Raw genomic sequence first — 13,050 nt, 5'->3', positions numbered from 1 at the left:
CTTTTGCACCTTGAGGTACTGGAAAACGAAAGCTAGCTGGAATCCAAGTCGGTTCTGACTTCTCTCTTAGTACTATGCTTTCGGCTGCAATTATAGGGAATCGAAAAGAACACCTCATGGTTCTGCCCTGATTTACTCCTGGGCTCAAGGCTGGCCCGAAGTCTAGTTTAACTGGGTGTTAGACCCTGTGTTGGGAAGACTTCGCTTATTGCCAGCTCTGCACTCAGAAGCCCAATGCCTGCCCTTTCCGCATTTGGGGCAGATATCTGGAGTCTTTCCTGATCTTTTATTTGGACATGCTCTACGATAGTGACCTCTCCTGCCGCACGCATGGCATAGCCCTCTAAGCATTCTTGGCTGCTCTTGTACTGTTAAAATAGTTCGTGTCTTACCCATGCCTATGTCTTGGCATGCTCTTAAAAAATCTGTCAGGGTCCCTGTAGCTTTAATGGGAGCTAAAGCTCTCCTGGCCTGTTCATTAGCATTTAAAAAAGCAAGGTCCCGAATGAGAACCTTGGCTGCATCTTCATGAGGGATATGTCTGCGGACTTCTGTACTGAGCCTATCCACAAAGTCAGCGAAAGATTCGTTCTGCTTTTGGATGATCTCTGTGTACAGGCTCTCTGAATCCTTCCCGGGTAGGGCTCTCCATGCTTTAGTGGCCGCGCTGGCTATCTGGTTAAAAACCTGCTCTGTGGCTGCGATTTGCCTAGCAATAGGTTCGAATTCTCCTTGCCCTACCAATTGTTCAAAGGGCACGTTGATTCCTGCCTGCCTGTTCTCGGAGGCCTGCAGGGAACATAGATCATGGAATTTCAGCTTCCAGGTCAGATAGTCACCTCCGCTGAGGGCGGACTCGGCTGCCAGGTACCAGTCAGCCGGTGTGAGTGTCTGTTGAGTCAGATTACCGAGGAGCGCTAATGTGAATGGAGCGATTGCCCCGTTTTTCAATACGCTGCTTCTGAGCATTTTCAAGACCTTACAGTCTATGGGCTTGTGCTGAGCAATGCGTCTGTTGGCATCCTCACGGTCCTCTATATACCTGACTGGGAAAGCAGAAATGCCCTCCTTGCCTTTTTGAGTAGGCGAGATCGGCTCATTCCTGAGTGAATCAGGCTTAGAAACTTCAGGCGAGCAAGGTGGGGGTGGGGTGGCCACGAGAGAGGCTCGTGAAGCCAACCCGTAGTCTGGGGGAGGGGTGGGAGGGGGAGGGGTCAGAGTGTTTAGAGAAGGATACAGCCTTGGAGTTGTAAATGACTCTTTTGTTTTACTCTCCTTTGAATTATAGCCTGGGGCCTCTGGAGGATCCCCAGACCATCCTGAACACTCTCCTTCCCTTCCCCCATCAGTCTCCTCAGGAGCAGTGCGTTTGAGATCCTGCTTTTTAAATTCCTGAGTCTGTGGAGATTCCTTCTCCCCTGCAGTATAGGTACGAGTAGCTAAATCCTCTAGAATGGTTCTGATAATTGACCAGGTGTTAAATACCGTTTTCCTGACTCTGTTACCTTCTTTTTGATAGTCCTTTAAGGATTGTCCTATAAGGTCCCATTGAGCAACTTCTAGCGTCCCCATAGATGGGAAGGCTGGGAAAGCCTTTTGAATTACTTGTAGCAAGGCTTTGATCTGCGCTTTAGAGACCTTCCTACCTCCCTGTTAAATTAACGACATGAGGAGTCGTATATAACCTGCATGGGAGGAAATAGTCAAACCCATCTCTGAGAACAACTCACCTTCCGTTGGCCAGACTTGAAGGGCTTGTTCTCTGGCTTCGTCCCGCCTAGCCTGAGAAATCCTTCGCGTCTCGGGGCGCGCCCTCCCTACTGCTGTGAGAAATAAAGGTAGAATGCCACAAGAAAGTGGCAGGTGTGAGTTCTAGCCACGTTGGGGCCAGTATGTAGCCTCCCGGCCTGCGAGAGGCTGCAAGGGGTGAAAGAGAGGATAGAGATAGAGTAGAAGTATTGATCCCGCGAAGGGCGTGAATGAGCCGACTTTAGAGATGTGAATAACCGAGTCAGTAGACAAATATTATTTGTATGAGCCACAGCTAAGCTCCGACCACTGAGTGTGACTATTCAGGCTAAAACCACCCAATGATCTCAACTTAACACCATACTGGTCAGAGGATAAAGCTAGCTCAGATGGAAAGGAGATCAGAAACTACAGGAGGTAGATAATGCTAGGTAGCATTAGGAGAAAGAGCGGAAGTAAGGCAGGCCTGGCCTAAAGGCCAGGCCTTAGTGAGAAAGACAGAGAAGAGAGAGAGAGAGAGAGAGACAGGCAGGGGAGAAGATCTTCAAGTGGGGGGAGCTTGCTGGGGCTCGTTTATTTATAGTCTTGACAGCTCAATACATATTGAACAGTTATATGATACCTCAATACATATGGATGAGTTACCTGGGGTATTCCCATTGGATAATGCAACTTATGACAAGGTGAAGGTGGGGTTATTATCCCCGGGAGAGTGAGACAAAGGAAAGCCAGGTTTCGCGCCTAAACTTCAGCCACGCTGGCAATAAAATTTATTGCCATGCACAGGATGGCCATGAGCTCACTCACATTCCTTGTCTCTCCAGAATGCCTATGGTCTGGACTGCTACACCCATTTATCAATTAAAGAATTGCTTAATTTTTTGTACAATTGGTTTAGTTCTTTATAAATTTGAGTAATTAGATCTTTGTTAGAGGTTTTTGTTATGAAGATTGTTTCCCAATTTGTTGCTTCCCTTCTAATTTTGGTTGCATTGGTTTTGTTTATACAAAACCTTTTTAATTTGATGTTATCAAACATTGATTTTACATTTTGTGATTTTTTTTTCTAGCTCTTGATTGGTTTTTAAGTCTTTCCTTTCCCAAAGATCTGACATGTATACTATTCTGTGTTCACCTAATTTGCTTCTGGTTTCCCTCTTTATATTCAGGTCATTCACCCATTCTGAGTTTATCTTGGTGTAGGGTGTGAGATGTTTATTCAAGCCTAATCTCTCCTATACTCACTTCCAATTTTTCTAGCAGTTTTTATCAAATAGTGGATTTTGGTCCCAAAAGCTGGTATCTTTGGGCTTATCATAGACTGTCTTGCTGAGGTCACTTATCCAAAATCTATTCCACTGATCCTCCTTTCTGTCTCTTAGCCAGTACCAAATTATTTTGATGACCACTGCTTTATAATATAGTTTGAGATCTGGGACTGCAAGGCCTCCTTCCTTTGCATTCTTTTTTCATGATTTCCCTGGATATCCTTGATCTTTTGTTCTTCCAATTGAACTTTGTTATGGTTTTTTCTAATTCAGTAAAAAAAATTCAATGGGTATGGCACTAAATAAGTAAATTAATTTGGGTATTATTGTCATTTTTATTATGTTATCTCTTCCTACCCATGAGCAATCAATGTTTTTCCAATTGTTTAGATCTAGTTTTAATTGTGTAGATAGTATTTTGTAGTCATGTTCATATAGTTCTTGTGTTTGTCTCAGCAGATAGATTCGTAAGTATTTTATGTGACAAGGAAATCACTTTAAAAGACTGATATATATTAATTTAAGGTTGCCAAGGAATTCAGCTATGTAATTCCTAAATGAAAACTCAAGTCAACCGTCAACCTTTTATGGAGTTTTAAAATTACAAACAGGAGGAAGAAAGGTATTAGAGAGAGAGAGAGAGAGAGAGAGAGAGAGAGAGAGAGAGAGAGAGAGAGAGAGAGAGAGAGAGAGAGAGAGAAAGGGGAGAGAAGGGAATAGGGCTTAAATACCCCCTCTGTTTAGGCTAGGCCAAAAGGCCCAAGCCCTTAGATAGCTGAGGCAAAGAAAAGAGATCAGTCCCTATCACTCACGTGACCAAAATGGAGAAACAGTCTCAGGGGCCTCCACTTCCAGCCTCCTTCAGAGCAAGCCCTCCTCTCAGACCTCTCCAGGAGCTCTCCCTCCAGGACCTCTCTCCTCTCAGACTCCTTCAGAGCACAACCTCTCAGAGCACAACCTCTCAGAGCACAACCTCTCGAACCTCCCCCAGTCCTCAGACCCCGCTATCTTTAAGGAACCCATCTAAGTTCCCTCCCCTCAGTTCTCACATCTACCAATCACTGTCCATGTCTTCCCTGTGCCAATGGTGGCTCTAGCTTAACCCAGGACCGCCCAGAGGTCTGCCCCTTTGCACATGTCTGTTGAAGGTCATATTCTCAAATAATTAAATCTTGATCCTTGCTGCAGCCCTTCCTAAATCCTTTTACTCTGAGTAGGGTGGAGATTGTAGTTTCAAGACCTGGTTCTGTCATTCCAAGTATCTCTATTGTATCAATTCTAAAATCAATCATGACTCAAAGAACTTCCTGTTCTATGCTTAAGCATAGGTCAAAGCCCTTTCCATTGTTTAGCAAAAGGTTTCTGTCCTAAAGTAGTCTTAGGTAGGGAGGAGAAGGATCCTCCCATGCCAAGGGGGTTCACATTCCAATAGAGTTCTTACTATCAGTAGGAAATTTTTTCCAAGTATGAAATTTCCCAATGGTGAAATTTCCAACATTCATAAGTCTAAGAAATTTTAAGGTTTACATTTATATTATCTAGGGTGATTTTAAATGCAATTTCTCTTTCTAATTCTTGCTGCTGAGATGTGTTGGAGATATATAGAAATGCTGATGACTCATCTGGGTTTATTTTGTATCCTGAAACTTTGCTAAAGTTGTTGATTATTTCGAGTAACTTTTTGGTTGATTCTCTAGGATTCTTTAAGTAGACCATCTTATCATCTGCAAAGAGTCATCGCTTGGTCTCCTCATTGCCAATTTTAATACCTTCAATTTTTTTTTCTCCTCTAATTGCTACCGCAAGTATTTCTAATTCAATGTTAAATAATAGAGTTGACAATGGGCATCCTTGTTTCATTCCTGATCTTATTGGGAAGGCTTCTAGTTTATCCCCATTGCAGATAATGTTTGCTGATGGTTTTAGATATATACTGTTTTTTATTTTTAGGAAAGGCCCTTCTATTCCTATGCTTTCTAGTGTTTTCAATAGGAATAGGTGTTGTCAAAGGCTTTTTCTGCATCTATTGAGATAGTCATGTGATTTTTGTCGGTTTACTTGTTAATATGGCCAGTTATGTGGATGGTTTTCCTAATATTGAACCATCCTTGCATTCCTCAGATGAATTCTACCTGGTAATAGTGAATAATCCTTGCGATGATTTGCTGGAGTCTTTTTGCTAGTATCCTATTTAAGATTTTCGCATCTATATTCATTAAGGAGATTGGTCTATAGTTTTCTTTCTCTATTTTTGACCTGCCTGGCTTTGGAATCAGTACCATATTTGTGTCATAAAATGAATTTGTTAGAACTCCTTCTTTGCTTATTCTGTCAAATAGTTTGTATAATATTGGGATTAGTTGTTTTTTGAATGTTTGATAGAATTCATTTATGAATCTATCTGGATCTGGGGATCTCTTTTGTTCCATTTGCTCTTTGTTTATTGCCTGTATAAAAGGTGTCAATTGTAATTTCTTTTTTCTTTTTATGTTGTTTGCTCAAATTTACCTCTTCTTTACTCCCTGCAGTTGTTTTTGCTGTTGCTCCTTTTTTTTGTTTTGGTAGGTTTTTTGCTTTTCTGTTAGTCTTCCTTCTTGGAGTTTTGTCAGCAAGTCTCTCAGTGCAGTTTGTGGGGTAGGTGTATTGGAGCTTTTGCTTCCCTGCCCTCTGGAGGCTTTGCTTGGATTAAAGTCCTAGTAGTCTGTGTGGGAGGGGTGTTGGAGCTTGAGCCTCCCTGCCCTCTGAAAACTTTTGATAGGATTAAGTACAGCTGGGCTAGATGTGCCCTGAGGTTAAAACCTCCTGGAAGGGGGGATCCATATTGAGGGACTCCACTGCTGCAACTAGGCTGCCTGCTCTTCGCTCCTTCTCTAACTCGTTGTCCATTGCCTGTGTTCGATGCTCTGAGCCTGGCACAGCCTTTCCTGCAAGGTACTCCCTCCAGACCAGCACCTTTGTCTGCCCAGAGCTGCCCTCCAGCTGCCTCTGGAGGCTTAGCACTCTGGGTATGTGGGTGGGTCCTGGGACCTTCCTTCTCCCTTCCCCTTAAACCCGAGTATTCTCAAATTCTGGCTTTTGGGAAGTGTACCTTTTAAATTGAGTTCAGCAGGAGGGTTCTTGTCTCTGTCTTGTTGTTAGGTTTGATTTTTCAGTCCCCTAGTAGCATTTAGTTTGTAATTGATAAGGAAGGGTTTTCAGAGGTCTGAACTTTCACTGCCTCTACCCAACCATCTTGATTCCACCTCCCTAGAATTAAAAATTTTTAAAAAGTGAATGTAAAAAATATTTTTAAATGCATTGGAACCAAATATCCTTTTCTCCCTCTCTTTCTCAGAAAGTGGTATTTATAGGAATAATATTTAAAGATAGACTAGGAGAACAAGATAATTTATATTTCTGGAGCCATGAAATTCATTATTATTTACTTGGCTGATTACAACTGGAGAATTGGTTGGGAAACAGAATAAAAGAAAAGGGAGGAGATATATCTACTGCTGTAGTTCCTCTGGGGATGAAACTGCTTGGGGAAGCTTTGAGGAGGTGGCAGGACTCAGGCTGGATATAGAAGGAAGACTAGGACTTTGGTAAAGAAGGAGTAGAAGAACATTCTGAGCTGAGGAGCAGGTATAAACAGAGGTAGGCAATGGGAATATTTTAAAGCAGGTGGTTCCCACAGTAAAATAGTAGGGAATAATGTAAAAGTCAGATTGTACAAGGTCAGAAATGCCACACTAAGAAACTTAAACTTCATAGAATCATGATTTGGAGTTGGAAGATATCTTAGAGTCTTTCAGTGTCATTAAAGTGATTCAGTGATCATACCAAATTAAAATTGTAGCAGTTAAAATTCAACTGTTATGATTAAAATTTTGGGAAACTGAGGCAGATAGAAATTATTTTCTCTCTGCAAGGAGTATTATATTTTTAGAGGTTTATTAAAGGTTGAGAATTTAAGAAAATACAAGTAAGAAAGGCACGTGCTAGGTGGGCCGAGAGGCCCAATTCAGTTTCACTCCCATCATGAGAGACGCGTCTGCTCTGAAGCGGAAGTAGAAAAGAGGGCATGTAGCCTTTACAATGAGGTTGAATACCCCATCTCGCTCTCGGCCAAGATAAGGTTACAAGGCATTTTGGGATGTGACCAAGGATTTCTGGAATGGATTCCTAGATTCAGGTCTCCATTTTTACAAAATGTAATTTGGAAATGTTTAACAAAATAATTAAAATACAATACAACATAAAGTTAATTTGTGTCTTTCCTAAATGTAGCTGTTCAAATTATGTTCTAAAAATGTAATAAGAAAACCTATCTGCCTTTCCAGACAATGATGTAGTACCTGGGGACAAAGAAATGGGGAATCTCTCTCCCACCCTCTTCCACACCATCATAATGGTTTAGATCAGTGGTATCAAACTCAAAACAGAAACATATTCTTGCAGGCAATATATTGTCCTAGGAAAACATAAACACAAATCAGCCCATCTTTACCCTCAAAGATCCTTCATTCTTGGCAGGGTGTTGTGTGGCAAGGAACATAAGCTTTTCCTAATAAGAATAGACTTAGAAAAAGGTAAATCACTTTATTTAAAAGGAACACACAACAGTAATTCACATAGAGGATAAGAGAAGGGTTTAGGCCTAAAGGAGATTATAGAAGAGAACAAGTGATAAAAATAATGAATTGTTGAAATAGATTATTATGGACTTAATAGAATGTCAATACAGTGATAGTTTGTGTTTCAAGTTAAATGTGCATAGTAACATTGTAGAAATGAACCACTTTGAAAGACTTAAGAACTCTGATAAATGCAATAACCCATCCTGATTCACATGAAATATGCTATATGCTAATATATCAGATTCACTCTCCTCCTCCTGACAGAAAAGTATGTATGTATGTACTATGATGCCCAAGTATGCACAATGCATTTTTTGGATGTGGTTGGTTGAGAAAGTTGTTACTTGACTATGCATATTTGTTAACAAGAATTTTTTTTCCCCTTATTTTTTTACAGGGAGTGGTAGAAACGAGGGAAAACAAAAGCTTGCTATTTGGGAAAAATAATTAAGAATAAAATTAAGTGTGGATTTGTAGAATTTTAGTAGGTATTTATTACAGTTAGGATAAGGCATGACAGAGACAGATTGGTCAGAGTCTCATTGCTAGCAAATGTGGTCACTGTTGCTCTAGATCGTCTACTTTGTAGATGAAAGAAATTTATTTTGTCGTCATGCTTCTTGAGGAGAAATAAGGGGGTATGTTTGTCTTAACCAAACTTAAATATAAGTATGATGTGATTATACCTCCATAAAATTGTTTAGCACTGTGTAAGATGGATTGTGGATAATTGAAAGTCATAAAGGCCAGAAGTGAGATAAATTATTGTAGTCATTAAGAAACAAGACAATAAAGTGGAAACAAAAGCCAGAAATAGGGTTTTGCCCATGCGGATGGAAAGGAGGGGACAGATTGGTGAGGTAAAATACGTGACATAGCAACTAATTGGTTATGTATGAGATTCTGGGAACTTAAATCATTTGCTTTAGTTCATATAGTTAATAAGTTGCAGATCCTGGATTTTCGCGTTAGTTTTTGTTCAAGCAAAAGGGCAGAAACTAGATTGTAGAGGTTAGAAAGGAAGCAGTTGAATAGGAAGTGGAAGAAGCACATGAAAATGTTTGTTGAATTTATCACTGAAATAATAGTGATTATATGAATGGTATCTAGAGAGAGTGTAATCCTTTTGAGACAAGAAAAGTCTGAGAATATCTTAAGATGGAAGGACCAACTTAATATGATATTTTTTTAGAAGAGGATTGAATGTGGGAGCACTGCCCCATAACCTCTGATTTTGAAGGGGGGCTTCCAAAGCTTTCTAGTACAATCAGTATCTGAACAAGAATCACCTCTACAAATATAGTTGACAAGAGAAGAAGAATCTCGTAAATCTTGGTAAAATCTCAAATGATTTCTTTTCAGGTTATTATGACAACACGATATTTCATAGAGTTGTACCTGGTTTTATAATCCAAGGAGGAGATCCCACTGGTACTGGAACTGGAGGAGAATCTATCTATGGTGCTCCTTTCAAGGTGAGCTTTGATTTACTTATTTCAGGTATCATTTCCTAGATCATATTTTTCTACTACTTCCTCCAGATGGGATTTAAGGCCTTGAGCATTGCTCCCTTTGCCTATTTCACTAATCATATTCTATTACTTTGTATTCTCTATAATCACCTTTTTCATTATTTCTTACAGTTTAATTATATTGCATTACATTCACATCCCACTATTTGCTTAGTTACATCCTCTTTGATGGATATCCCTTTAGAGTCTTGTACTTTTCTTTTTTTCTTTTAATGCTCCCATTAGGATCAAGAAATTTGTTTTGCTTATAAATATTCCACCTTTGATATTATCCTCCACTTTGGCCATCTTCCAACCACAATTCCCACTTGTTTTCTTGTTGAATTTAATGTATTTCTACTTCAAATGATATGTATATGTGTGTTTTTACCCTACTTTGTCCATTCCAATTAAGAGTAAGGTTCATCTCTGGAGGAATTCCATGTGAACTGGAATGACCTCTAGAAATCGATTCAGAGTGAAAGGAGGAGAACCTTATACGGATACACTGTGGCTCAATCAAATGTAATGGACTTCTCTACTAGCAGCAATATAATGATCCAGGACAAATCTGAGGGACTTATGAGAAGGGATACTATCCACATCCAGAGAAAGAACTGTGGGAGTAGAAACAGAGAAGACTCTAGATGATCACCCTAGTGCAAATTTCAATAATATGGAAATAGGTCTTGATCAATGACACATGTAAAATCCAGTGGAATTGAGCATTGGCTACAGGAGGGGGATGAGGGGAGGTGAGGGAAAGACCATGAATCATGTAACCATGGAAAAATTTTCTTAATAATTAAATAAAATTTTTTAAAAAAGAGTAAGGTTCATCTATCTAATACCTAATATTGCCACTCCTTTCATTTTGTATGCTCTTCTTCTCAGGCATCCCAATTATGAGAATTAATAAGTTCTACTCCCTTTTCCCTCTTTCCTATACTAATGTATAGAAATCTACCAATCTATTTTAGCCCTTTTTTTTTTGTTTTAATTAAACTCCCTCAAGTTTCTTTGAAGTCCTTAAAGTTTTACGGGAATATGTTTCTTTTCCCCTATTAAAATATGAACACTGTATTATTATAGTGCCTTCCAGTTGCCTGAATGAATTTATCTTTCTAGATTTCTCTGGACTCTTATCTTTATATTTCAGAGTTCCTACTCAGCTCTGGTCTTTTCATTAAAAATGCTTGAAAATTTTCTATTCAGGCTAAGGTCTCCCTATTATTATATTTAGTTTTATATAATGTTCATTAGACTTATATTCAATATATTGTCATATTTTGCTTTGTAGGTATATTTTAATATATTTATTTTAAAAAATTTAAATTTTATTGAATTAAACTATTTTATTTTAAAAAATTTTATGTATGTAACAAATATTAAGTATTACATTTAATTTTTCAGGGAAAATTGCTTTTATTTACAAGCCTTTATTTTTTTCAGAAAGATAAAGGCCTTTTAGAATTTATATTCTAGGTTGTCTTCTTATTCATTTAAAACATCTTAAAATATAGTACCCAGACTTAAAATTATGTTTGTGTTTTTTTTAGGACCATTTTTAGGAAGCTTTTAAGGTCAGTTGTTTTTTTAAGTTAGAGATCTTACTTTTTCCTTTTTATTTTTTTCAGTCTTTTGATTTTGTTTTTATATTCTTTGCTATTTCATATAATCATTGACTTCTTTTTGGCCTGCTGTAGTTTTCATGATCTGTTACCTCAGTAAGATTTACCATTTTCTTTCATAAACTACTTTACTTTCCTCCTAATTCTTTACTTAGTAGTTTCCCCTTCTTCCTTCCTTCCTTCCTTCCTTCCTCCTTCCTTCCTTCCTTCCTTCCTTCCTTCCTTCCTTCCTTCCTTCCTTCCTTCCTTCCTTCCTTCCTTCCTTCCTTCCTTCCTTCCTTCCTTCCTTCCTTCCTTCCTTCCTTCCTTCCTTCCTTCCTTCCTTCCTTCCTTCCTTCCTTCCTTCCTTCCTTCCTTCCTTCCTTCCTTCCTTCCTTCCTTCCTTCCTTCCTTCCTTCCTTCCTTCCTTCCTTCCTCCCTCCCTCCCTCCCTCCCTCCCTCCCTCCCTCCCTTCCTCCCTCCCTCCCTCCCTCCCTCCCTCCCTCCCTCCCTCCCTCCCTCCTTCCTTCCTTTCTTCCTTCCTTCCTTCCTTCCTTCCTTCCTTCCTTCTTTCCTTCCTTATCTATTACCTTATTTTAAAAAAATTTTCCCATGGTTACATGATTCTTGTTTCCCTTCCCCTTTTCTCCTGCCCCAGTTGACAAACAATTTCACTGGGTTTTACATATATTATCGCTCAAATTCCATTTCCATATTCTTCATTTTTTTGGTGATATTTCTTTCTTTTTTTTTAATAATATTTTATTTGATCATTTCCAAGCATTATTCATTAAAGACATAAAGACATAAAGATCATTTTCTTTTCCTCCCCCCCACCCCCCATAGCCGACGATGATTCTATTGGGTGTCACATGTGTTCTTGATTCGAACCCATTTCTATGTTGTCAATATTTGCATTAGAGTTTCGTTTAGAGTCTCTCCTCTGTCATGTCCCCTCAACTGCTGTAGTCAGGCATTTGCTTTTCCTCGGTGTTTCCCCTCCCATAGTTTATCCTTTGCTTATGAATAGTGTTTTTTCTCCTAGATCCCTGCAGATTGTTCCGGGACATTACACCACCACTAATGGAGAAGTCCATTACATTTGATTTTACCACAGTGTATTAGTCTCTGTGTACAATGTTCTCCTGGTTCTGCTCCTCTTGCTCTGCATCACTTCCTGGAGGTTGTTCCAGTCTCCATGGAATTCCTCCACTTTATTATTCCTTTTTGCACAAGAGTATTCTATCATCAACATATACCACAATTTGCTCAGCCATTCCCCAATTGATGGGCATCCCCTCACTTTCCAGTTTTTGGCCACCACAAAGAGCGCAGCTATGAATATTTTTGTACAAGTCTTTTTGTCCATTATCGCTTTGGGGTACAGACCCAGCAGTGCTATGGCTGGATCAAAGGGTAGACATTCTTTTGTTGCCCTTTGGGCATAGTTCCAAATTGCCCTCCAGAATGGTTGGATCAGTTCACAATTCCACCAGCAATGAATTAATGTCCCTACTTTTCCACATCCCCTCCAGCATTCATTACTTTCCTTTGCTATCATGCTAGCCAGTCTCCTTGGTGTGAGGTGATACCTAGTTGTTTTGATTTGCATCTCTCTGATTATAAGAGATTTAGAACACTTCTTCATGTGCTTATTAATAGTTTTGATTTCTTTATCTGAGAACTGCCTATCCATGTCCCTTGGCCATTTATCAATTGGAGAATGGCTTGATTTTTTGTATAATTGATTTAGCTCTTTATAAATTTGAGTAATTAAACCTTTGTCAGAGGTTTCTATGAAGATTTTTTCCCAATTTGTTGTTTCCTTTCTGATTTTAGTTACATTGGTTTTGTTTGTACAAAAGCTTTTTAATTTGATGTAGTCAAAATTATTTATTTTACATTTTGTGATTCTTTCTATGTCTTGCTTGGTTTTAAAGCCTTTTCCCTCCCAAAGGTCTGACATGTATACTCTATTCTGTGTTTACCCAATTTACTTATGGTTTCCTTCTTTATGTTTAAGTCATTCTCCCATTTTGCATTTATCTTGTAGCCGTATTCTTCATTTTTATAATAGAATACTCTTTTAAAACCAAAACCCCATATCATATACACATATAAACAAGTAATTATATGTTTTCTTCTGGATTTCTACTCCCACAGTTCTTTCTCCAGATGTGGATAGCATTCTTTCTCATAAGTCCCTCAGTGTTGTCATTGCTTTTAGAAATAGAGTCAATCACATTTGATTGTCCCACAATGTTTCCTTTACTGTCTATAATGTTCTCCTGGT

General features: G+C 39.0%; 1 protein-coding gene across 2 annotated transcripts in view; it reads left to right on the top strand.

Annotated features, from left to right (window-relative positions):
- The window catches only part of CWC27 (CWC27 spliceosome associated cyclophilin), a 356,165-nt gene that overhangs the window by 12,088 nt on the left and 331,027 nt on the right, over positions 1–13,050 (top strand). For both annotated transcript variants that reach the window (XM_001366393.4, XM_016431314.2), the window contains exon 3: positions 8,999–9,111. In XM_001366393.4, coding sequence (XP_001366430.1) covers positions 8,999–9,111 — 113 coding nt within the window. The remainder of the gene's footprint in view (positions 1–8,998; positions 9,112–13,050) is intronic.

Source organism: Monodelphis domestica, chromosome 3 (assembly GCF_027887165.1).
Source record: "Monodelphis domestica isolate mMonDom1 chromosome 3, mMonDom1.pri, whole genome shotgun sequence".
In the NCBI taxonomy this organism is placed as follows: domain Eukaryota; kingdom Metazoa; phylum Chordata; class Mammalia; order Didelphimorphia; family Didelphidae; genus Monodelphis; species Monodelphis domestica.
This window is presented reverse-complemented; position numbering and strand designations above follow the sequence as displayed.